Here is a 23,814-nt window from a genome sequence, read left to right as displayed (position 1 = left end):
CATCGATTTGGGCAATCACTGTAATGCCACAACCACCATGGCTGTGGCATTACAGTGAGTGGCAGACAATCCCTGCATGATTGGTGCTCTAAATAGCGCCAGACATGCAGGACACGCTTTTGGTGCACGAACAGTTATCGAACATAACCTCGAACAGCCGAATTTTTTGCAAATCGTTCGGGTTCGTCGAACAACTCGAACACCGCCCAAAACAGCTCGAATTTGAGATTGGCGAACAGTTCTAGTCGAACACCGCTCATCTCTAATCACTAGAAAAGGCGACATGGGGAATTTGGGAATGGGCCCCCCTGATGTAAGGGACCAGTTTGTAGCAGGCCTCAGGGATGTGCAGCTGAAGCAGGCCATGCGGGAGCGCCTGCGCGCCAACCCATGTATGACTTTTCTAGAAGTGGGGGCGGAGGCACGTGTCAGAGAGCAGGAGATGGGGGTGACGGCCCTGGCAGGGATGGTCCGGAGTAATGAGGTACCCACCCCGCCTGCAGCTGAACCGGAATGGGCTTGAGAGATGCGGAAGGAGATGCGGGATGAATGGTTCAGTCTCAAGAAGACCCCTGCCCCGACACTAGAGATACCCAGATCGATTGCCCCAGTTCTGGAAAGAATTGAATTCAGGACCCCCCCCTGCAGGAGAGTTCCATAGAGGAGGGAGGCAGGACATTACGCCAGGGGCTGTGCTAGCCGAGGGAGGCCCCTGTCGCGACAGCCGTTAAACTAGCAGGCTCCGTGTTCGGGGGACACAGCACGGAGCCTGAGGAAGGGGAAGGAAAAAGAGGAAGTCCCAAGGACCTAGTTTCCAGCAGCCCGACTGTCTGGTCCGAAATAAGCGGTCGGGCTGTTCACTGCCTTGTTGACACGGGATCCCAGGTGACTACGATGACAGAAGCCTACTTTCAATAGCGATTTCCAGAGATAGCACGGCCTGAATGGGAACAGTAATTAGACTCACGGCAGCTAATCAATTACCCATCCCGGTCGCAGGGGTGGTGTGGATGAAAATATGAGTGTGTGGAAAAGATGTGGGAAAAAAAGGAGTCGTCCTGGTCGCAGGGGGAACCGGAAGTGGACCCCCGGTGACCCTCGGAATGAATGTGCTGAAAGAGATCGGGCAAATCCTGCTTAGTGAGCCGAAGGAGATTCCTCTAGACCAGTGGGACCTGCGAACTCCCCAAAGGAGGGTCTTTCAACAACTAATCCGAGCTGCCCAGACTCAGGAGACGTCGAGTGAAGGGAAGATCCTGGGGAAAATAATAGTGCCAGCAGCTACGGTGCTCACCTTACCGCCCGAACAAACTGTACTCACATTACCTGCACGGGCCTGCACACCTCTTGAGGGGGTCAAAGTTCAGATAGAACCAACATCGATGGACAAAGTACCCCCCGGACTCTTGGTGGCTCGGACACTGGCTACCATCCAGGGTGGCAATGTTATAGTGCGGTGTGTTAATCTGGGCGAAGATGATCTCACACTCCATCCCAGGGCGGAAATAGCCCAGATTCTGGGAATGACAGAGAAGTTGGTGCAACCTGATGTGGTACAGCTGTCCACTGTACGAGGAGACCCCTGGACTCTGGCGGTCACTGTGCCGCCAGAACCCCACCAGGCTACTGCGAAGGGGGGACGAAGAATCCTAGAACGAATGCGGGCTGAATTGATGGGACTTACACTTCGACAGGTGCAGCAGGTTGAGGATGTGCTGGAGCGGTACCAGGAAGTCTTTGCTCACCATGAGGGTGATTTTGGTTGCACCGAAGCCATTACCCACGAGATTCCTACTGGGAGCGCTGCTCCAGTGTGGGAGAGATACCGGCAGATACCTCCCAAGATGTATAAAGAGGTTAAGGAGATGCTAGCCCATATGTTACAGAATGGTGTGATACGGGAGAGTCAGAGTCCGTGGGCAGCCCCGATTGTCCTGGTCCGGAAGAAAGATCGGACCCTGCGGTTTTGTGTGGACTATAGACGACTGAATGCCTGTACAGTACGGGACTCTTACCCACTACCCCGAATCGGAGAGTCCCTGTCAGCCTTAGGGAAGGCAAGATACTTCTCCTCCTTTGATCTGGCCAGTGGGTACTGGCAGGTGCCCGTGGCCGAACACGACCGTGCGAAGACGGCGTTCATATTACCCATAGGACTGTTCGAGTTCAATAGGATGCCCTTCGGCCTGACTAATGCCCCCGGGACGTTCCAGCGTCTGATGGAGAGGTGCCTGGGCGATTTGAACTTCGAGGCGACACTGATTTACCTTGACGACATAATTGTCTATGCCGGCACATTCGAGGAGCACCTCCAGCTACTGGAGCAAGTACTGAGTCGCCTACAGAGTCATGGCCTAAAGGTGAAGCCCCAGAAGTGCCACCTGTTCCCCAAACAGATTGAATATCTCGGTCATACTGTGTCCTGTGAAGGAGTCAGGCCCACCCAGGAAAAGGTGGCCACCATACAGGAGTGGCCTACCCCGAAGACAGTGAAGGACGTTCGGGCCTTCCTGGGACTAGCCGGGTACTACCCAAGATTTGTGAAAAACTTCACCCGCATAGCCAACCCATTGCTGGAGCTACTTAAAGGAGTGCCGGCGGGCTCCAAGAATCAGGCGATTCGGTTGGGAAGCAGCCAGGAAGAGGCCTTCTGTGCCCTAAAAATGGCCCTGACCGAGGCCCCAATACTTGCCTATGCGGATTTCTCCCAAACCTTCATACTCCACACTGATTGGAGCCTACATGGTCTGGGAGCCGTGTTATCCCAAGTACAGGAAGGGAAAGAGTGCGTGATTGCGTACGCCAGCCGCTCCCTTCACGACTCCGAGAGGACCCAGATAATTATAGCTCTTTCAAATTAGAGTTGCTGGCTCTGGTTTGGGCAATGACCGAGAAGTTTGCGGAGTATTTGTCCGGGTCTGAAGTACTGGTGAGAACAGATAACAACCCGCTGGCCCACCTGGAGAATGCGAAATTGGGGGCCCTGGATCAGCGGTGGGTGGCCCGCATGGCCAGGTACCGGTATAAGATTGTCTACCGGCCTAAGGCAGAGAATACTCACGCCGACGCCCTCTCCAGAGTGACATATGAACGGCCTGATCATGACCGCAATGAAGATTTGGAGGCGGATGAGACCCCTAGCTTCCGAAGTTTCGTGGGACCGCTGGCTGCGGCGCAGGGACAGATCGGAGAGACGTCGGAAGAACAAGTGCTAGGACGGCCAAGAGATGACTGCATCCGACTTCAACAGACTGACAGAGAAGTTGCTCAACTACGTCAATGGGTGGCTTTGCGGCAAGTCCCCAGTCGAGAAGAGAGGAGTACCCTGTCCTCGGGAGCACTGAAAATGCTGGGACAATGGGAGAGACTGTGTTTGCAAGACGGGCTGCTGTACCGACGGGTGCAGCTACTGCGAGAGTTCGGGACCACCTGGCAAGTGGTGATCCCAGAGAAGTTGGTCGGAGTAGTGGCTAAGGAGGCTCATAAACGAGGGGCTCACTTCGGACCAGAGAACACATTTCAGTGGTTGCAGAGGCTGGTGTATCATCCCTGACTGCGAGCAACAATAGAAGACACTTGTCGAAGATGTCAGAGCTGTGAGCTGGTAAAGCCCCCGGAGCAGCGGGTCCCCATACAAACTATTGTGACTTCTGCCCCCTTGGAGGTGCTGATGATCGACTATTTGACTGTTGGACCGGTGCATCTCGGATATGAACATTGCCTGGTAATGACAGACCACTTCACCTAGTTTGCGGTAGTGACCCCGACCAGAGACCAGACCGCCGAGTCAGCTGCGCAGGCCATCTGCCGAGACTTCATTCGGGTGTACGGCTGCCCAAAGAGGATTCATTCCGATCAAGGCACCTGCTTCCAAGGCAGGGTGATGGAAGAGCTGCACCGGTTGTACAAGATTGAGAAGTCACGGACTACTCCTTACCACCCTCAAGGAAATGGGGCCTGTGAACGCTTTAATCGGACACTGATCCAAATGCTCCGCACGTTGGAGGAAGATCGGAAGGTACGATGGCCTGAGTTTGTGGCCGAGCTGGTGTGGGTCTACAACAACCGAGTGAATAGTACGACGGGGTTCTCTCCTTATACCTTGCAGTTCGGACGAAAGGGGCGAGAGATCACCGAGTTAGAGCTGGACCCCGAGGAGGAATACCCACGGACGGGGGTGTCTTCCTGGGTCCGAGAACATCGGCATCGACTGCAGACCCTCCGACGGTTGGTACAACAAAAGTTTCAGGAGCTCAAACATCATGAGACATTGCCTCTTCGAGGGACAGCTCTGAGGCCCGGGGAGCGGGTGTTGGTTCAGGACAGGCGGCCCCAGAGCAAATTGAATAGGCAGTGGGAGCGGACCCCGCACCGAGTGAAGCGCAGGATTGGCGCTGAAGGACCTGTGTATGAAGTTCAACCCGAGGGGGCTGAAGGAGCCCCTACCAGAGTGGTTCATCGTAGTATGCTGCGACCCTGTCTGTCTAAAGATGACGAGGGTGGAGAAGAATCACCTGCTTCTAGAGAGGGACCTGTCACAGTTGCCCCAAGCCACGATGTGGACGAAGAAGAGTTGTTGATTCTACCTCCGAGCCCCAGCACTTAATTACCTGCAGTCCCCAGTGCAGGCGGTGAGGGAGCAACATCGGTTGAAGCCACCGGGCAGGCGGAGATTGGCAATCCGAGTGACCCTGCACCCCCCATCGGTCAAACTGAGTTACGCCAGTCAGAACGGACAGCAGCAGGAGTGCCTCCTCACCGTTATGAACAAGATCAATTCATATGGTACCGTATCGTCCAGCAAGTCCAAGAATGTGAACGTTTTATGAAGGAACTCTCGCCCGTGGAATGGCGAGTTAAAGGAGAGTGGGAGTGTAACGGGGAAGACCGGGGTGTGAGTGCTTTCAGAGCAAGGGATCTGGAACTGCCGGGGCCGTACCTCTTGTTGCAGGGGGAAGACAGACTGCAAGCAGAGGAGTCATGTGACAGGGAAGCAGGGGGTGTGTGGAGAGAGAGAGCTCGGAGGTCAGGTGACAGAGGGACTCCTGGTGTGACGAGAGAGAGGGAGAGAAGAGGACGTTTGCGCGGGAAAGCGAAGCAGGGTCCTGCGGAGCCAAGCAGTGTGAGAGGGTCCAGGCTCCTGGCTACAAGACTTGGAGCAAGGGATCCGAGTGCAGTGGACCGGAGATGTCAAGCTGACTGTAGGGAGAAGAGACGCAGGGTCCGTGGAGCTGAGCACGTGAGGTGCACTGTTATGGACTAGGGGCTCAGCGGGTAAAACCGGAGACCGCCAGCTGCCGCCAGAAGACGGAGCATTGTTTGGGCGGGGAAGCCTGAAGACAGCGTCACCAGCACCAGCTAGCAACTGCCTTGTAGAGGACACAAGTCAGCTAAGTGAAAAAACTGTCGTTTGTTACCGGTTTGACTGCTACATCTAGTTAAACTGAAAACTGTCAGTTACAGACTAATACCTGCTATTTCCCCATATTTTCCCCTGTTACTCCCTGCGTGGAGATTCACCTTGTTATCATAAACTTTCCCTGTTTATTAACCCTGTATTGCCTGCTCTGTGCTTCTGTGTCACTGCATCTAAAGTACCCGTGTTACATAGTAACACACATAGATTCAAAAGAGCAGGAAAATGACAGAAAAAAAATACATGTTAAAAGGTAACCCAAAGAGGTATCTCTCCCTAACTATAAATGTAAATAACCAATTTTGACCATTGTGGTGGTAAGCAGAGTTTTTTCCTGTTTCCTACTCCATCTGACAATCATTCCGTTGTATATTAGTTATTCCATTAGCCTGCTGACATATATTCCATAGGCCTAGGGCTGGGTTTAGGCCAGGGTGACAAATGGGCAATTTTCAGAGAATGGCAACCCATGTAGCAAGCTAAAACCACCCAGTATTATTTGGCCTTGTGTGACGGTATTATTTAGGATTTGGATTACTGTATTGTGTGGTACTTATATGGCAGTGTTATGTGAGCTCTTTAAGGGAATATGATTACGATATTGAATATTATTTAGGCACTATATGGTAGCATTATGTAAGTTCTATACGTTTATATGCAAATTGTCCTAGAATTCTTGGGATTCCAGGACTGAACCGGGCAGGGTTTATGTAAACCCCACCCAAAAGTGGGCATTTCAGGACCCTACTGAGAGGGGCGGGGACATTCTTAGCAGGATAGGGAGGGGTTGGAGCTAGGTAATGTTGAGAATTATGTAAATGCCATTATCATCTTACTAACACATGGCCGTAAAATGGTATTATGTGGGTTAAATTTATGAGCAAAAACGTGTCCGTGAATTTATCCTCATTATTAAAGGCTAAAATATTTAAGTCCATAACACAGGTCATATAAAGCCATACAGCATGTTCCAATTACCTTTCCTGCAGGGTCACCCGATTCATTGAAGTACAGAGCATAATTATCATATCCTTTTATATAGAAATTGTAATAATCGGTATCAGGAGGTACAAAAAAACCACTGAGCCGAGCAATAAATTCACTGGAATTCGAAGACCAAGATTGGGATGCACCATCGGACCAAGAAGAACCAACATAGCTGGTGGAGGTTTCATTCAGTTGAAGTGCATTACTCGGTGGAATACTAATGTTCCACATCTCCAGCTTCAGTCCTCGGCTTCCTAAAAGTAAATTATAAAATTACTTAAAGGGGTTGGTTATTTTAGAAATACCATTTTCACATACTGTACCCTATCAGAAAATTCTAAGTTAAAAGAAGTGAGTCCCCAGTTCCGGATCCTCAACTCTTGGCCAAAGAGTATCTCATCCTGTGTCTTCATTTAAACAGACACAGTGTAATGCTTAATTTCCCCAGTGGAGGCGCTGCAGGGAAATTGAACACTTACTACCAGGATTCCCGACAAATTCCAGTTGATCACTAAAGGTCTTGGCAAAGGATAAAATTGGAGTGCACCATTAAACTTTTTTACAATACATCAAACTTTACATAGTATTTACCTGGGTAAAGAGAAGCAATAACAGGAGGCTGTGGAGGACTCCGACACGTTATTATTGTATCTGTTATTCCAAGAACTTGGCATTCCTGACCTGTAAGATGAAGCAATAAAGAATAAATATTCATTCAACTCAAGTTTACTCCTTAACATTGACATTGCGACACCGAGAAGAAAAATTTATGGAAATATGGAAATCGCCGACATGATGTGCAAATGATGAAAAAAATGGGAAAAAAGATGTCAAAACTTTTCAATTTATTCAGTGTTGAGCACACACATAAATCCCTTCACTTACACTCCTTGGCTGCTACCAGTGAGGTTATTAATGGCTGTCATGCTGAATGCACTTGGACTAATCATCAAAATCTGCTGCTGGCAGCTCCCTCCTTTGTAATTGCTGACCAATGAGGTCCCAGATGTGCTCGATGGGAGACAAGTCCGGAGACACTGCAGGCCATGGCGCACGTTTAGACCACACAGGCTGCTCACAGTAGCACAAGCAACATGCGGCCTGGAATTGTCGTGTTAGTGTATGCTGCGGTGTTAATGTACCAGGAATGAAGACTAGAGGGGTCCAGCTACCGTACATTGTGCAACCTCATACTATAATCCAGGAAATAAGACCAATGTGATGTTCTCTTCTGAAGGCTTCTTGTCTACGTGGTCTCCAAATAGAGGCTGGAGGCTGGAATACAGCAATAGAGTCTGGCATGGAGGTCTATCCTCTTCAAAAATGAGTCCTGCTTTTGTCTTGTATGCAATGATAACAGGAGATTGGTCTGTAGACCAGGTGGACAATGCCATAAAGAGACCTTCACAAGTTAATGTCACATCAGTCCTACTGCCAGGATTATGGTGTGTGATGGTATCATGTATGGAAGGAGCAAAAACTGGCCACATTTTTTCTGGCGACAAGTCCTCTTTAAAATAGAAGCGGCCAACCCCTTTAAGTTCTAAATACCTTTAGAGATGTAGAAGAATGGCTGCACAGTTTATATAGCACTTCCTCTCATTACTTTGTATTTAATATGTGAATTGCATACGAACATTTGATTAAAGAATGATAAAAAAAAAGAAATAATTATGGTAATGTTTAGGAATTTCATCTCGTTGTGTGTATTAACAGGGAACCTATCACCTGTTTCATGCTATCCAAACTGCGGGAGATATTAATCATGGTAACATAGAACACATTTTGTGTAAATAACCTGAAATAACGACACATAACACCAGCTGGAAGAAAATGGCCGTGATGTTTATTTAGGGTAACTAAATAAATTAAATAAACGGAATAATTTATTAACCAATAAAATTCAATAAAATTACCAACACATTAATCCAATCCACCCAGTAACTGTGCGATTTTCCCAAACGTCATGACTCAAAGAGGCATGGCCCCCCCCAAACACCACAGCCATTTTTCAATTATCATCTGAAAATCTAGATTAAAAATGTCTAAACCAATTTCCGAAAGATGGACCAAATCATTTCTATATAACCCTAGAGTAAATCCTTCCAAATCTGAATGCCTATAAGAAAAAACGTTTAAGAGTACCATAAATTTCTCCATCTCCTTATTAATTCTTCTACGAATCTTGTCCATAAAAATTAAGTTTGGCTTGGACCACAACAGTCTAGGAACGATTTTGGAAAAAGCAAAACCCGAATTGTAAAATTCTGTTTTTAAAAGGGAAAGGTGTTTTCTCATTAAAGCGAGTAATCCAAGGTGTTGCTTTTTCCAATATCGTTACCACCTAAGTGAGAGATAACTAAGCCCGGAATGGGCCAATGAATAGCTAATTTTCGCATTTCAGATAATAAACTCTTCCATTTCATCCCTCTGATACTATGCCACCAGACTTGGACCAAGGCTGAACTAAATGAAAGGTTTTCTGTGTACGACCGCTGACTTGCTCTCTTCTCGGCCCAATGAATGAAAGAATGTCCAATAATCCAAACTATCAGAGGACTTAAAAAAAACAAAGTTGAAGAATTAATAATCAAATAAATCTGGTCGGACATACAGCTTAAATCTCCTAGATTCCCATCTCCCAATTTTTTTAATGCTATCATCTCTAAAACCAAACCGGGATGCTTCAGACGCCGCTCTGATACTAAATTAATGCAAAGAGATCCTTAAATTGTCCTTGCCCAAAAATTTTAAGGATTTCTTCAAGACAGCATTAAATTGAAAACTCGTCACTGGTTCGGTGTTACAATGTATAAAAAATGGACCCTGGATTTTTGCTCTTACGTCGAGCCATCTCTTTGCATTCGTGACAGGGCAAATTGTGTTGTCAGATATGGCATTCAATCTAATAGAAGCCCCTCTACCAATTTGATCTGTTTTTGATCGTTTTATGAATATCATTAAGTGCGAATCCTGAAAAGAAATGGCATTAACCATTAAACCTGAAGGTGTGGCCTTCTTTGCTGACACTAATTCTCCAATCCTGAGAGTGGCAAAGAAGGCTAAAGAGAAAGTTGAACAAAATAAACAAGCTTCATTAAAATCAATACAAACTGAGTCCAAAATCGAACAAAGATCCTTTAATAAAGAAAACGATATTGGACGTCTATTGTCCAGCTTGTTTTTACATTTCTTAAAGCCTTTAATGAATTGCTTCACCGGGAATAAACCCGTTAAAGAAGGTTTACCTGTTAATTTTAAGAAAACTCTTGCTAAATACTTTGATACTGCTGAAAAAGACAGACCCTTACTAACCAGAGAATCTGTAAACTTTAAAGCGGGTTCTGAGCGAGCTTCAGTATAGTCATAGTTATATGTTTGGCAAAATAAAATCCATTGCTGCCATGCAACTGAATAATCAGTCCATGTTCCATCAGCTAGGGATTTTGAATAAAATAAGGAATCATTCCCAAATTGTGTCCCAAAGATGTTGCGGACATGGTACTCCTTCCATATCTGCATCCGGCACCAGTTTGCGAAATTCTATTAACTGGCGATGACAAAGAATATTAGCGATAAAATTTGTCTTATTGTGCAAAAAAACAGCTTTCAACCAAATGCTGTACTTTAAAAAATTCAGAACCAGTTTTCTGACAATCCTCGCAACCCATGTATTTTTTGAAGACAAAGTGTTGATGGAAAAAACCGAGGCCTGGTTTTTTAGCAACACCAAAATTCTCTTATCCTTCAACAATGGTTCCCAAAAAAAATCACAGAAAGCAGGACTGAAAAAACTTCAAGTACTGTTAAATTCTTGGTTATATTCTTTAAAACCCAAGAATCAGGCCAATTTTGAGATGACAAATGAGAAGAAAATAGTATCCCATAACCCGTGATTTGGTCAATTGAGAAAAACAAAGATAAAGAATCGGAAGAGACAAAAGAGCATTGCCAACATGACTTACCATTGAAATCCAATAAGAACTCACGCCATATTTTGAAGATCATTTTTTATGTCAGATCCCAATCTAATATGAGATCCTGTCAAACTAAAGCCTTTTGTGGCATCATACAAGCGCCTTGAAAAAACTCTTGCCATGGTTATGATCCTTAGAGTAAAATTTAACATACCTAATAAAGATTGAAGCTCCTTTAAAGTAACTTTATCTCTGGAAAGAAAATTGAAAATTGTCTTACACATACCAGAGATTTTTTCAGGAGGAAGGCTGCCTTCCATGTTTGCAGAATCGATTTTTATACCAAGGAATTCCAATGATAAAGAAGGATAAATTGTTTTCTCATACGCAATAGGAACGCCAAAATTATTACAAATAGAAATAAACTTGTTAAGTAAATCTAAGCAAACCTGGGATTCTGGGGGACCAATAAATAGAAAATCATCCAGGTAGTGTAGGACACCTCCCTCCTTATATTCGTATTCCACGACCCATTGTAAAAAAGAAGAAAATGATTCGAAGTAAAAACAAGAAAGGGAAAAGCCCATAGGCAAGCATTTGTTAAAAAATAACTTATCAAAATAAAACCCAAAGAATTAAAACCAGAAGGGTTGACAGGAAACAATCTAAAAGCAGATTTTATGTCAGATTTTGCCATTAAGGCATTCTGACCAAATTTTTTAAGAACATCCACCGCCATATCAAAAGAAGTATATTTGACAGAGGCTACAGGTTTATCAACCTCATCATTTAAAGAAGAGCCCTGAGGGTATGATAAATGGTGGATGAGTCTAAAGGAACCAGATTCCTTTTTAGGGACAATTCCCAGAGGGGAAATTCGAAAATTTTCAAAATGGAGGGAAATCAAAAGGACCAGCAATATGGTCTAATTCAAATTCCTTACTTAATTTTACTCTTACTACATCTTTCAAGAGATTAATAGAAGGTAAATTATCAACTATAATACAACCCAAACCCAAAAAAGGGGGGATATAAAACCCATTGAGAAAACCTTGGTATAACAAAACCTTACTCTCAAGGTCTGGGTTTATTTCTAGCCACGGTAACATTCTTTCCAGATTAACTGGGGTCATGGATTTTAAAATTATTTTCTTTTCCAAAATTCTGCTGTGACTGAGACTGTTTTTTGAAACATTTAGACATGGGATGTGCTCCTCCACAGAAGGAGCATTCATGCCGAAACTGGCAATTTTGAAGCCACTTGCAAGATGTTTCATTGAATGCAAAGCAAACTCCTTTTTATTTAGATTATTAGCAATTTGCCTAAAGAAAGAATGTCTTTGAGGGAGCATCAGATTAAGCCAGAGCCCCACGTCTTTAGTCCCCCATTTGAGGTTTGGGTATACAGCCAGCTTCTGCCTGAAAGCTTCATCATAACTAAGCCAGGCTGAGCCGCCAAAATTACGGAAGGCTTCCAGTATTATGTCTACATGCTGGAATAACCCACTACAGAGATGTGGAAACTTTTCCCCAAGAACCGCAGAATAAATCGAAAAAGCTTGCAACCAGTTGATAAAAGATTTTGACAAGCTGACATGTTTCTTATCCTCAGGGTTTATCCTCCTTCTTTTCAAATTTATTCGGCTGTTCTTTTGAATTAGGGAGCAAAGAAAATAAATCTACTTACTCCCTTTTCCAAATTAAATCCTTGACAGACGCACTTAAATGGAATCCCAAAGGGGATAAAGCCCCCGTCTCACATAGCGAGATCGCTAGCGAGATCGCTGCTGTGTCACGGTTTTGGTGACGCAACAGCGACCTCACCAGCTATGTCGCTATGTGTGACACTTTGCAGCGATCAGGCCCCTGCTGTGAGGTCGCTGATCGCTGCAAAGTGTCCTGGACCATTTTTTGGTCGTTGCTCTCCCGCTGGTCAGCACACATCGCTGTGTGTGACCAGCGGGAGCAGCGATCAGGCTGGTAACCATGATAAACATCGGGTTACTAGGGGCACACGCGCACCTAGTAACCCGTTGTTTATCATGGTTACGAGCCTGCTAAAGTGAGCGGTAACCTCCCGCTCACTGTAGCAGAGTGGTAACCATGATAAACAACGGGTTACTAGGTGCGCGTGTGCCCCTAGTAACCCGATGTTTACCATAGTTACCAGCCTGCTCCTGCTTCAGCAGGCTCGTAACCAGGAGCAGGACATCGTGGAAAGATTCCACGATGTCGCTGCTCCCCTGATCGTTGGTGAGCCTGCCTGTTTGACAGCTCACCAGCGACCACATAGCGACGCAGCAACGATCCCTGACAGGTCGTATCGTTGTCGGGATCGTTCCAGCGTCGCTAAGTGTGACGGGGCCTTAGCTCACACATAAGTGCTTCTTTCAAATGTGTCTCAGGCAAACCAGGCCTGATATTGACAGCAGTATGACCAGGAGATAAGAGTTGCTGAGAGTGTTCAGACAAGATTTATCTGACCTGCCCAACACCTCTAGCAGCAACACCTCAGGGGCACATGGAAAATCTCACCCCCTCTGCTTAAAACCGGGTCCGTGTCCATATCTTCTGTGTTGCCGGCGCTCAAGCCAAGCCTGGAGGGCAAGCGCGGCTGCACCGTAAGCAGCTCCACTTGATCCTCCTCCTCTTCAACTCCCTGTTCAGCGTTTCTCCAGGAGAGCGATGCGGCTGATTCAGCGGACGGTCCTCTTCTCAGTGGGAGGGACCGGGCATCCGATGATGCCGGTAATGAATCCTGGACCACCGCAGCGCTTTTATGGCCGCGGTGGGTAAATATGTCACCGGCGCCCCTTGATAACGATGCCGCCTCTATGACGTCCCGGCGGATTTCATCTCGCCGCGGACTGCGCGACTTCCGGGAGGGCGGGCAATGATGGTGCTTGCGCACTTCCTGTGAGTGCCCAGTGGCCCTCGGTGCTGGCACCGGTGGGGAATAGGCTATACGAGCCCTGGGATTCTGGCGTAGACTGCGGCTTCTTCTGTCCCGCGGTGAGGAGTCAGAAGCAGACCGAAGAAGTACTGGAGATCCGGGAGGTAAGGAGGTAACTTCGGGAGCTGCCATGGAAGGTTTTATAGCCAAGCAGCTCCGGACCCATTCGGCTCCGTCTTCTTCACCAGCCCGGGTAAGCAGCTGCTGTAATAAGCTCTCCATCCTCAGTCTTCAGTTCTTCAGTCTTCGCTCTTTTGATAGGATAATGAGGGGACCCCAGACACGCTGTTCTATTTATACATTTGAAATTCCTGCACTTTCTTGAAATAACGAATCAGGAGGTCACAAAAGAGCGCCAAGAATAACTGGCTCAAACTGGTTAGAACCTGCTCGTGGACACCAGAGACCACAGCATAACCTTTGACCCCAAAAGCCATACACAGGCGATTATTAAACTGTATTGAAAACCATAAACTGATAAAACTTAAATCAATCCAGTGTCCATGTTCCCATGAGACCCCCCTTTTATTGGGATATAGGGGGGGCTACCAGAGTCTAGCTGCAGGATAGTCTTGCTACAGGAGAGACCTGTCAATACGTAGGGCAGTGCTGGGAAGAGCCGGTTAGGAGAGGCGTTGGACTATTCACACTCATGTCTCATATGGTTGGTCTTGGATCTTCCAGCCACATTTTCTCTGAAACACTCGAGCGTATCAATGAAGAATATACCTGTTTGCAGTTGTGTAGCCAGGCCCTGATTCATGCTGCCCGCGGTTTGGACGTCATGAATCAGGCAACAGATTTCCTTTATGCTTCCATGCAGATTCATGGTGCATGGTTACAGACACAAACTAGTAGATAAAAAAGTGTTTTACAGGTGTATCAGACTACACAGGGTTCGTTCATGGTTCGCTTCCATGGAACTACCTTTGGTTTACCACTGCAGACCTGTAGATATAATTAATAAAATTCAAAATTCACTCACCTCCTATAAGGACTTTAGCCGGAGCATCGGTTTCATCGAAGAACTGTCCAGTTATTGTGATTATTGTGCCTCCTTTTACACCACCAGCAGAGGGGAAAATTCCGGTAATCTCTAAAAAAAGCCATGTTCACATCTCAGTTTCACATTTCAACAATAACATTTTAAATGTCAACATTTTTACAAAATGTTGGGGTTGCATTTTAAGCCATACCCCTTTCCAGCAAACCACACCTATTTTGATCTAGTATACACCCCATTGCGGAAAAAGGTAAAAAGGTGTCTAAAACACATAATAAATGTAGTTTGAGACATGTATGTGTTTTTTTTTTGTTTGTTGGTAAATTGAATAACTACCAATGTTCTGAAGCCAAAAATTGGAACACTTGAAAGGTTGTTCTCAAGTTTAAAAGTTATCCCCTGTCTGCGGGATAAGGGATAACTGTCCGAACGCAGTGTCCCCCACCGACCCTGAGAATCGGGTTTCTAAAGATCCCCAGCTGAATGTAGCTGAGTTCAATCATGGACACTACCGCTCCATCATTCTTAATTGGAGTGCTGGAAATTGCCGAGAACAGCGCTCGTCTGGTCTTCGGTGCTCCTACTAGATTGAATGGAGAGGCTCTATTCAGCCGGTGCTCTTCAGAGTCCCGATTCTGGGGATCGGTGATTGACCTAGCAATTGGATCGTTATCCCCTATTTCATGGATAGGTAATAATTTTTAAACTTTAAAACATCCCTTTACTTTAAGCCCAGCCCCTGGACTGCCTCCAAAATGAGCAGAAATGAAAATTTGAACTTCTGGCAAGCAGAGTCCAATAGTATAAAACAACATATGAGTTACCTGCATATGTCTGGAACATGGCAATTTTATTCAACGAAGATACATAATATGTGCTCAATACTGGTAGACTCCTGGAACAGAAAAAGATGCCGCAGTTACGTTTGCACGTTACGTTATTTAGCGTGGTATAATAGGTGGCTTACATGAGAGCATCATTGTGTCGCCTGAAGCAGGACACTGACGTTTTGTAGGCTGACGGCCATTAGCAGCCTGAAGTCTACAGGATGGAGTGTGCTAGAGCAGGGAAGTTATGGCCTATGGCCATATCTGCTCTGCCAGAGGATCTAACTGCATCGTATTGATGTCAATGCAATTCAAAGTGTTGCTAGCTCGGACAGTCTGGGGCATGTGCTCCGCTCTGGATCTTCAGCACATCGACACCAATGCAAAAAAAAAATACTTTGAAAATTTGCACACCTAAAAATGTTATGCCCGGGGCAACTGCCTCTGTGGCTCACCCATTCCCATGCTTTACCACTATGATTGGTTAACCACAGAAAATGGGTGGGGCTATATTAATAAGTCACTCTTTCTTGACCAGGGAATTCAGTTACAGGCTAAGGTAAAGACTGAATTTTTGCATGGAAAGGCTAGCTACAACTCTGCTTAGAGGAACACCCTGGGCAAAATGTATACAATGTGCTGTGCCTAAAGCAAGGCTTAAAGGAGCGGGGTATGACACAGGAGTTTGCCTTAGTCTTGTTTTGTATGTAGCTTTAGGCGGCCATATTAGCCCAAACTGGAGATGAGAAATTTTTCCCGAAGACACCATGCTGTTATTATGACTATTTTCTTTCCTTTTTATGTTATGTTGTATGTACTCACCTTCCATAATTACTGTCTAGGATAAAACTGATATTTAAATGTCCTATGGGAAGATAGAAAGGAATATTAACAAGGTATATTGTGGCAAAATATCAAAAAAGTAGAAGTTTTACTGGGACTTCAACTGAACATTTAACCTTGAACACAATTTTGTTTTTAAGGCTATGTTCCCACAATGAGTTTTTGGTGAGTTTTTGACATTGTGTCTTACAGTCCCAGCAAAGTGGATGGGATTTATAGAAATCTTATGCCTACTGTGCTGTTCTTTTACTCAGCTGGACTGATCTGTCAACTTCTCTTGCGGGTACGCTGAGTTTTATGTGCGGATTTTCCCCATAGACTTGCATTAGAAGTGAAAAATTCCCGTGTAATTAATGAACATTCATTTTTAGTGCGTTTCCGCTGTTGAAACGCATCATAAATGCATGTAATACGCATATGACTGTATCAATAAAGTTTTGTAAAAGCCAAATACAGGGAAGTATCAAAAACAAAGCAGCTTTATTTAAAACATGACATAACATGAAGAGACAAAAAAAAAAGTCAAAAACGTGATAAAAAAGCATGTAAAAAAATACACTAAAAGATGCAATAACAAAACACAAGTAACCTAACTTACTTAATAGGTGCAGAAAATCTGCATCATCCAAAACTCACCAAAAGATCATCGTGGGAACGTAGTCTTATTGTGATTTTGTGCGGTTTTTTAAATTAACAGACATGCATTACAACATTATGTTAGTTTGTTAATGTAAAGGTAATCTGTCACCAGGATTTCACCCCAAGGTATTTAAATGTGCATATATCGCTTTAAAATATAAGTTCAGCAATACCTTTACATGGCCAGTCCATTTCTCCATTACTGAGAAATCAATGTTTGAATAGATATGCAAATGAAGCTGAAGGACTATGGTAGATCTGAAGCCTCTGTCACTCCAGCTCTATTCCCCACCCAGCGCCACCTCCTCCTATTTGACTCACAGCAAGAGATAAGCAAATAAATCTGAGTGAAATTGAATTGTACCGGAAATGTTCAAAATTTAGCATTCACCAAAATGCAAATTTTTTGTAATTCGATTCTGCTATTTTTCTGGACCATCAAAAGGTTAAAAAATATATAGAGGCTTGAAGATTTTCGTGCAAGTGACGGGGATCAGAAGATGCAATGAGGACCAGAAGATGCAAGTGAAGAGACCCCGGACCATAATAAGGGAAATTAAATTTGCAAGAATAATTTTTTTGCAAATTGAATTTCCAGGAAAAGACTGTATGACCAGGTGAATTTGAGTTTTGCCTGATCCACTCATCTCTACTGACAGCCTCTGCTGTGTGACTTCAAGCAAAAGAGTCATCAGTAAAGTATTACGAGGTGGCGCTGGGCGGGGAATAGAGCTGGAGTGACAGATGCTTCAGATCTACCATAGCTCTTCTACCTCATTTGCATATCAGTTCAAATGCTGATTTCTTAGTAATAGAGGAAGGATTTGGCCCTGTAAAGATATTGCTTGTGTCTTTGAAAGAGCTGCATGCAAATATAAATAGTTTGGGGCGTAAAATCCTGCTGACAGATTCCCTTTATCTATACCTCCAATTGAGTCAAAATTGCAGAAAATTTACAGAGCAATTCCAGCCTAAAATTGGCAAGGAAATCTGCATGAAATAGTGCAGATTTTGGCACTTTTTTGTGTATTTTCCCTACAGAAAACAACTGATCTGATCCAAAACTTAAGAAATACTAAACTCACCTCTCTCTTGGCAACACTTCTGGGTCATCCGCCTGTACACACACTTTTAGGTATCAGAACTTGTGACCTCTGCAGTCTCTAATTGACTGCAGTAATAACGGGTCTACACGACATGCCATTACTGGAGGCTGAGAAAACAGAGACAGGCAGGTGACGGGAGAAGTGTGGTCACAGGCAGGGCCGATGTCAGCACCCGGCGAACCCGAGCAAGTGCCGGGGGCCCTGAGCAAGCGGGGGGCCCACTCGCCGTCGGCACCCCGCCACGCTATGGGACCCGTAAGCAGAGGAGAGTGGTGCCAGCGCCCCCCCCTCCACTTGCTCAGGGCCCCCCCTCCGCTTGCTCAGGGCCCTGGCAGCCGGATACTTACCTCTCCCGGTGCCTCCGCAGATCCGCTTTCTTCCTGCTGTGCGCTCCCTGTGACGTCTCAGGTCAGAGGGCGCGGTGACGTCTTTACACCGCGCCCTCCCCTGAGCCATCACAGCACAGAGTGGGAAGACGCCGGTGATGCTGGACTCCAGACCTGAGCAGCGGCAGTAGGTGAGAAGTGAGGTGAGTATTTGATTTTTTTTTAATGTATGGAGGCATGGGGCATTAAAAAGGAGGGGGGTGACATCCTGCATGGGGAATTAAAAAGGGGGGGAGTGACATACTGCATGGGGCATCAAAAGGGGGGGAGTGACATACTGTATGGGGTATAATATGAGGGGGAATGACATCCTGCATGGGGCATTATATGAGGGGGAATGACATCCTGCATGGGGCATTATAAGGTGATGGGTGTGTGACATCCTGCATGGGGCATTATAAGGGAGGGGTGTGTGTGTGACATCCTGCATGGGGCATTATATGGGGGGAAGTGACATCCTGCATGGGGTATTATAAGGGGGGGTGACATAATGCATGGGGCATTATAAGGGGGGTGACATCCTGCATGGGACATTATATGGGGGTGTGACATCCTGCATGGGGCATTATATGGGGGGAAGTGACATCCTGCATGGGGTATTATAAGGGGGAGGGTGACATCCCGCATGGGGCATTATAAGGGGGGATGATGTGGTGCCCCTGAGGGTTCGACCGCCACAGGAATGCTGCACTTCTGTAATGGAGTGTAGTGTTCTTCCTCTGAGGTGAGGCCAGTGTGATAGTCATGACCCAGCCTTGCATCCAACACCACACTTCTCCACCAGAGGGAGCAGGTATGCACTAGGTGCAGCTCCCCTGGTTACAGGGAGACTGGGGAACACAAAGTGGTAGGAACCAGTTAGTGGGTGAGGGTGGAGGACGTACAAGTTAGTTACACTTTAGATTTCATATTTAATAGAAAGCCATCTTTAGTCTTCGTCTTTTCTTTTGGTCTTTTTCGCCTATTTGGTTCTTTGCTAGTCTTCAGTGCATCCTGGCACAACCTGGCTAGTCGGCCTTGGTTGCTGTGAGCTGTCATGTACTGTGTGTAATGTGACCTCCCTCCGGGAGCGCAGATCCTGTGTGGGCCTGCACCGGCAAGGGACACAGCCCTCGTACCTAGGTCTTGGGACAAGAGGTAGGTTGTAGACGGGGAATGTCTCAACCCGGCCAAGGACCAAGACCAAGAAGGCCCGGAGCTTAGAGTGTGGCTCCACAGCAAATGAATCCCAGGCAGGATGCAGACGGAGCGGTATACGCCACCTGTCCTCGCCCACCTGATATATTCAGAGGGACTCCGGCTGCAAAGAGGGGTACAGGCCCCCGACACCCGACCTTGCTACTCTACGTCCTGGACGGGAAAGCCCGGTTAGGCCCAGAGGATCCCACTGGGTATCGGATGGAGAGGAATTGCCACCCGTACCCTTGTTCTGAGAGGAGCTCAGAGGGAGACCCGGCCTATTTGCACACACACGGACAGGAAAGGATTCGGTCTGTAGTTCAGGAACACTCTGGTGTAAGGTCTCAACTGAATTCTGGACTTACTCGGAGGTTGTCGGACCCCTGTCCCTGGTGACCGCAGGACTTCGCGAGGAGCAGGGAGTCGCCTTCCTTCTGCCATCTCTAAAGTGAGTAAAGCCTTGGAAGTTCACCCCTATGGCCTCCAGACTGTTTATTCTGCGTCACACCGCGAGACGCGGCCCCCGTCTCCCTCTACTACTACGACCTTCCTCCTGTTCCTCTGCCCTGAGGCCACGCTCTGCCTGTGGGGAGCAGTAATAACTTTGGCCGCCATGACATCGGGCCTCAGCGGACTGTAGCGGCACTGGTGACCCTTCACCAGGCACCACAGGTGGCGTAGTCGTTAATCAGCCACTAAACCCGGACAAGCCCACACCATCTCTTTCTAATGTGACGGTCCGGAGCACGGGTCGGGCCCGGGCCACGGCTACATCCCATCTCTCCATCACAGGGCCCGACTCCGAGTCCCCCAACACCCAGGGTAAAACACGGGCTTTCTGAGTAGAGGCGTCACAACCTGGCGTAGTCGGCAGGATCGCGTGCCCGCTGCAAAGGAAGAAGTGCCCATTGCTACCGGGTACTGTGTGCCTTACACCTTGAACTGTTGTTTCACACTTAAAATGGCGCCCGCCCAAGAAGACCAGACGCCATAACACTGTAAAAAGACTGTCTTTGAACGCCTCCCATCGTGGGCAGGGCTCCCGTTTGGCGCCAAAAATGTGGACTGCCCCTTCCATCAGAGACTGTCCACAAACATGCCCGTCAAACCGGATGGGCTGAGCGAAGGCGGGCCTGTCAGCTTCCACCCAGGAACCACCCCGAAAGAGGAGGAAAAAGAAAAGCAACAAGGTGCGGCCATTGCAGTCGGAGCTTGGCAGTCAACAGAGGCAGACATGGATGCCTCTGGGGAGCGAGACCACGCGTCTACTGAACCCGGTTCAGGCCCTTCACCCGGCAGAGAGCAAGGCGGCAGCGTGTTGACCCCGGGAAATATTGCATTTCTCCAGCAGAAAGCTCCGAAACTCCTAAGAAGGCAGAGAGAGGCCCAGGAGGCGGCGATGGCTGCGTGGCGGGAGGAGATGCTGCTGCGTATCCGGGACCGCCGCCAAGGAATTGAGATCCCAGGACAAGTCGACTCGGTGACATAGGTCGAGGGCGGCCCAGCGGCGGGTGAGTGTGCAACCCCTGCCCCGGCTGCAGAGCCAACCGTGACTATCCTGGACCTCATGACGGAGTACCTGATTCCCCACGTGGTCACCTGGGAGCAAGCGTTGGCTCCAGAGCTGCAATCGGCAGCCATGAGTGGGGACCTGCGATGCCGCCCAAACCCTGACATGGAGGTGCCTGAAGCTGCAGAGGAAACTACCGGCTCCAACCCGGACTGGTCTGCGTCTACAGAGGACTCGCAGCAACCCGTTCTTACCCCGCTACCCGCACCAGCAGTAACCTGGCCCGAAGCTGAGGAGTGGGCCTGGGAAAACCAGGGGGGCGACTTAATGGGCTTCCCCAGGGAGACCTGGGCTGAAGCGCGGAGAAGGAGCCAGTGGTGCAGAGACCAGATATTCCAGCTTGCATGGGAGCAGTGTCAGCGGGAGCAGCGCTGCGAGCGCCTCGAGGTCTGGACCAAAGCTGCAAAATCTCGGGCGCGTCAGGAGGAGGCCACCTGTCCCAGACCCCGGTACGAAGGCCAAGTCGTCCGTTTTCATCATGAGGCGGGTGGGGATTCATCCGGTGTCCCCAGTTCCAGGACGATGTGTTCGTCAGCCGGCGAGACGTTGAGCCGCGCCTCAAGAAGGGACACCCCGGTCGGAACCTCTTCCCGGGTTACACAGTGACTTTCTCTCGCCACCAGGGGGAGCGTGGGTAGTACGCCCTGGACGTACATAAAGTGTCCGGGAGCAACATAGTTACATAGTTACATAGTTTATAAGGCCGAAAAAAGACAAGCGTCCATCCAGTTCAGCCTATTTCTTGTGCACTGCAGCTATTCCGCAGCGTTGATCCAGGGGAAGGCAACAAAAAACCATGAGGTATAGGCCAATTTACATCATTGAGGAAAAATTCACTTCCCGACACCAATCTGGCAGTAAGATTAAATCCCTGGATTAATTAACTAAGCATAAGATGTAATTTTATTGTTCTCAAGAAAGGCGTCCAGGCCTCTCTTGAACTCTTTAAGTGAGTTGGACATCACCACTTCCTCTCCCAGAGAGTTCCAGAGTCTCACGGCTCTGACCGTAAAGAATCCCCTTCTATGCTGGTGCAGGAACCTCCTTTCCTCCAGACGCATAGTGTGCCCCCTCGTCTTTGTCACCATCCTTGGTATAAACAGGTCATGGGAGAGATCTCTGTACTGCCCCCTGATGTATTTATACATGTTTGTGAGGTCTCCCCTAAGCCTTCTCTTTTCCAATGTAAATAGGCCTAATTTTGACAACCTCTCTGGGTATTCTAGTCCCTCCATTCCCTTTATTACCTTAGTCGCCCTCCTTTGTACCCTCTCTAGCTCCAATATGTCTTTCCTGAGCACCGGAGCCCAGAACTGTGCACAATATTCTAAGTGCGGCCTTACCAGCGCTTTATACAGAGGAAGAACAATGTTCTCATCATATGCCCCTATTCCTCTTCTGATGCATGCCATGACTCTATTTGCCTTCGCAGCTGCTGCCTGACACTGGGCACTCCAATTTAATTTGCTATTAACCAAGACGCCCAGGTCCTTCTCCATGTCAGATTTCCCCAACGGTTTCCCATTTAATATGTATGGGTGACTGCTGTTTTTCTTTCCCATGTGCATGACCTTACATTTATCGGCATTGAACCCCATTTGCCATTTTTTGGCCCAACTCCCCAATTTATCTAAATCCTCCTGTAGCTGTGCCCTGTCCTCATCTGTATTAACTACTTTACAAAGTTTAGTATCATCTGCAAATATTGCTATTTTACTATGCAACCCTTCCACTAGATCATTAATAAATATATTAAATAATATAGGGCCCAAGACAGACCCTTGAGGCACTCCGCTATAACCCTGACACACCCTGAGCTTACTCCATTGATAACCACCCTCTGCTTACGCCACCCTCTGATAACGCCACCCCGCGCTCAGCCTCAGGGGACCGGCTAGCCTCCATCGGGAGGAATGAGCCCTTTCCAAGAAGACAGCCCGAGGTTTAAAGCAGCTCCCGGCTGTTTCTGTTCTTGTTTACAAGTTCTATTGTGTTGACTTTTGCTATTTTGTTTGATTTCTTACCCGGTTTCTAGAGACACGTGTCTCTGCGGACTAGCAGCAGACAGACTCTTTCCCCAAATACACTGTGTTCCAAATTATTATGCAGATAATATTTTCTCAGATTTTCCCAAATTACCTATATGAATTGCAGTCATTGTAATTTTCCAGTCAAATAACTATTAGAGTACAATTGAAAGGTTTTTGTACAAACTGCCTATGATAACAGTATATTTTTAAAAAAATAAAAAACTCAAACTGCACTCAAAATGCATGTTCCAAATTATTATGCACAGCAGAGTTTTCAACCTTTTAATTTTAATAAAGAACAAAAAAATGGTCATTTTTGAAATTATAAGCATTAGCAGGTTATTACAAACTGAAATCAAACAGTTTTCAACTCAAAACTTTATTCTAGGTGATGTTACATTTGCACATAGGATCTGTTGTTCGAAAGGAGCTTCTGAACTCTCTCGTCCATTGAATTTGTCAGGTTTTGGATGGTTTCTGCTTTAATTGTTTTGCATGAGGACAGAATACCCTCCCAGAGCTGTTGCTTAATTGTGAACTGCCTCAGAGGTTCTCAATGGGGTTGAGGTCAGGGGAGCATGGGTGCCACACCATAAGTTTGTCCCCTTTTATGCCCATAGCAGCCAGAGATGCAGATGTGTTATGTGCAGCATGAGACGGGGCATTATCATGAATGAAAATGATCTTGCTGCGGAATGAACGGTTCTTCTTCTTGAACCATGGAAGGAAGTGCTGTTTGAGAAACTCAACATACATTATGGAGTTCATCTTTACCCCTTCAGGGATCCTAAAAGGGCCGACAATCTCTCTCCCCATGATTCCGGCCCAAAACACTCCACCTCCTCCTTGTTAGTGCCGTAGCCGTGTTTGCATGGGGTGTCCATCAACCAGCCATCCTCCACTCCATCCATCTGGACCATCGAGATCATTTCATGCATGATAATGCCCCATCTCATGC

At 46.9% G+C, this 23,814-nt stretch overlaps 1 protein-coding gene across 2 annotated transcripts in view; it reads right to left on the bottom strand.

Moving 5' to 3' along the window:
* PKHD1L1 (PKHD1 like 1) overlaps nucleotides 1-23,814 on the bottom strand; it is a 378,989-nt gene that overhangs the window by 288,838 nt on the left and 66,337 nt on the right. For both annotated transcript variants that reach the window (XM_073679777.1, XM_073679778.1), the window contains exons 10-14: nucleotides 15,926-15,968; nucleotides 15,101-15,171; nucleotides 14,259-14,369; nucleotides 6,995-7,084; nucleotides 6,395-6,657 (exon numbers count right to left, since the gene is read on the bottom strand). In XM_073679777.1, the coding sequence (XP_073535878.1) occupies nucleotides 6,395-6,657; nucleotides 6,995-7,084; nucleotides 14,259-14,369; nucleotides 15,101-15,171; nucleotides 15,926-15,968 (578 nt within the window). The remainder of the gene's footprint in view (nucleotides 1-6,394; nucleotides 6,658-6,994; nucleotides 7,085-14,258; nucleotides 14,370-15,100; nucleotides 15,172-15,925; nucleotides 15,969-23,814) is intronic.

This window comes from Phyllobates terribilis, unplaced genomic scaffold, assembly GCF_046119375.1.
Source record: "Phyllobates terribilis strain yellow unplaced genomic scaffold, ASM4611937v1 Scaffold_4__5_contigs__length_816908805, whole genome shotgun sequence".
Lineage (NCBI taxonomy): Eukaryota > Metazoa > Chordata > Amphibia > Anura > Dendrobatidae > Phyllobates > Phyllobates terribilis.
Note: the sequence above shows the minus strand (reverse complement) of the source record. Positions and strands in the feature narration are given on the sequence as shown.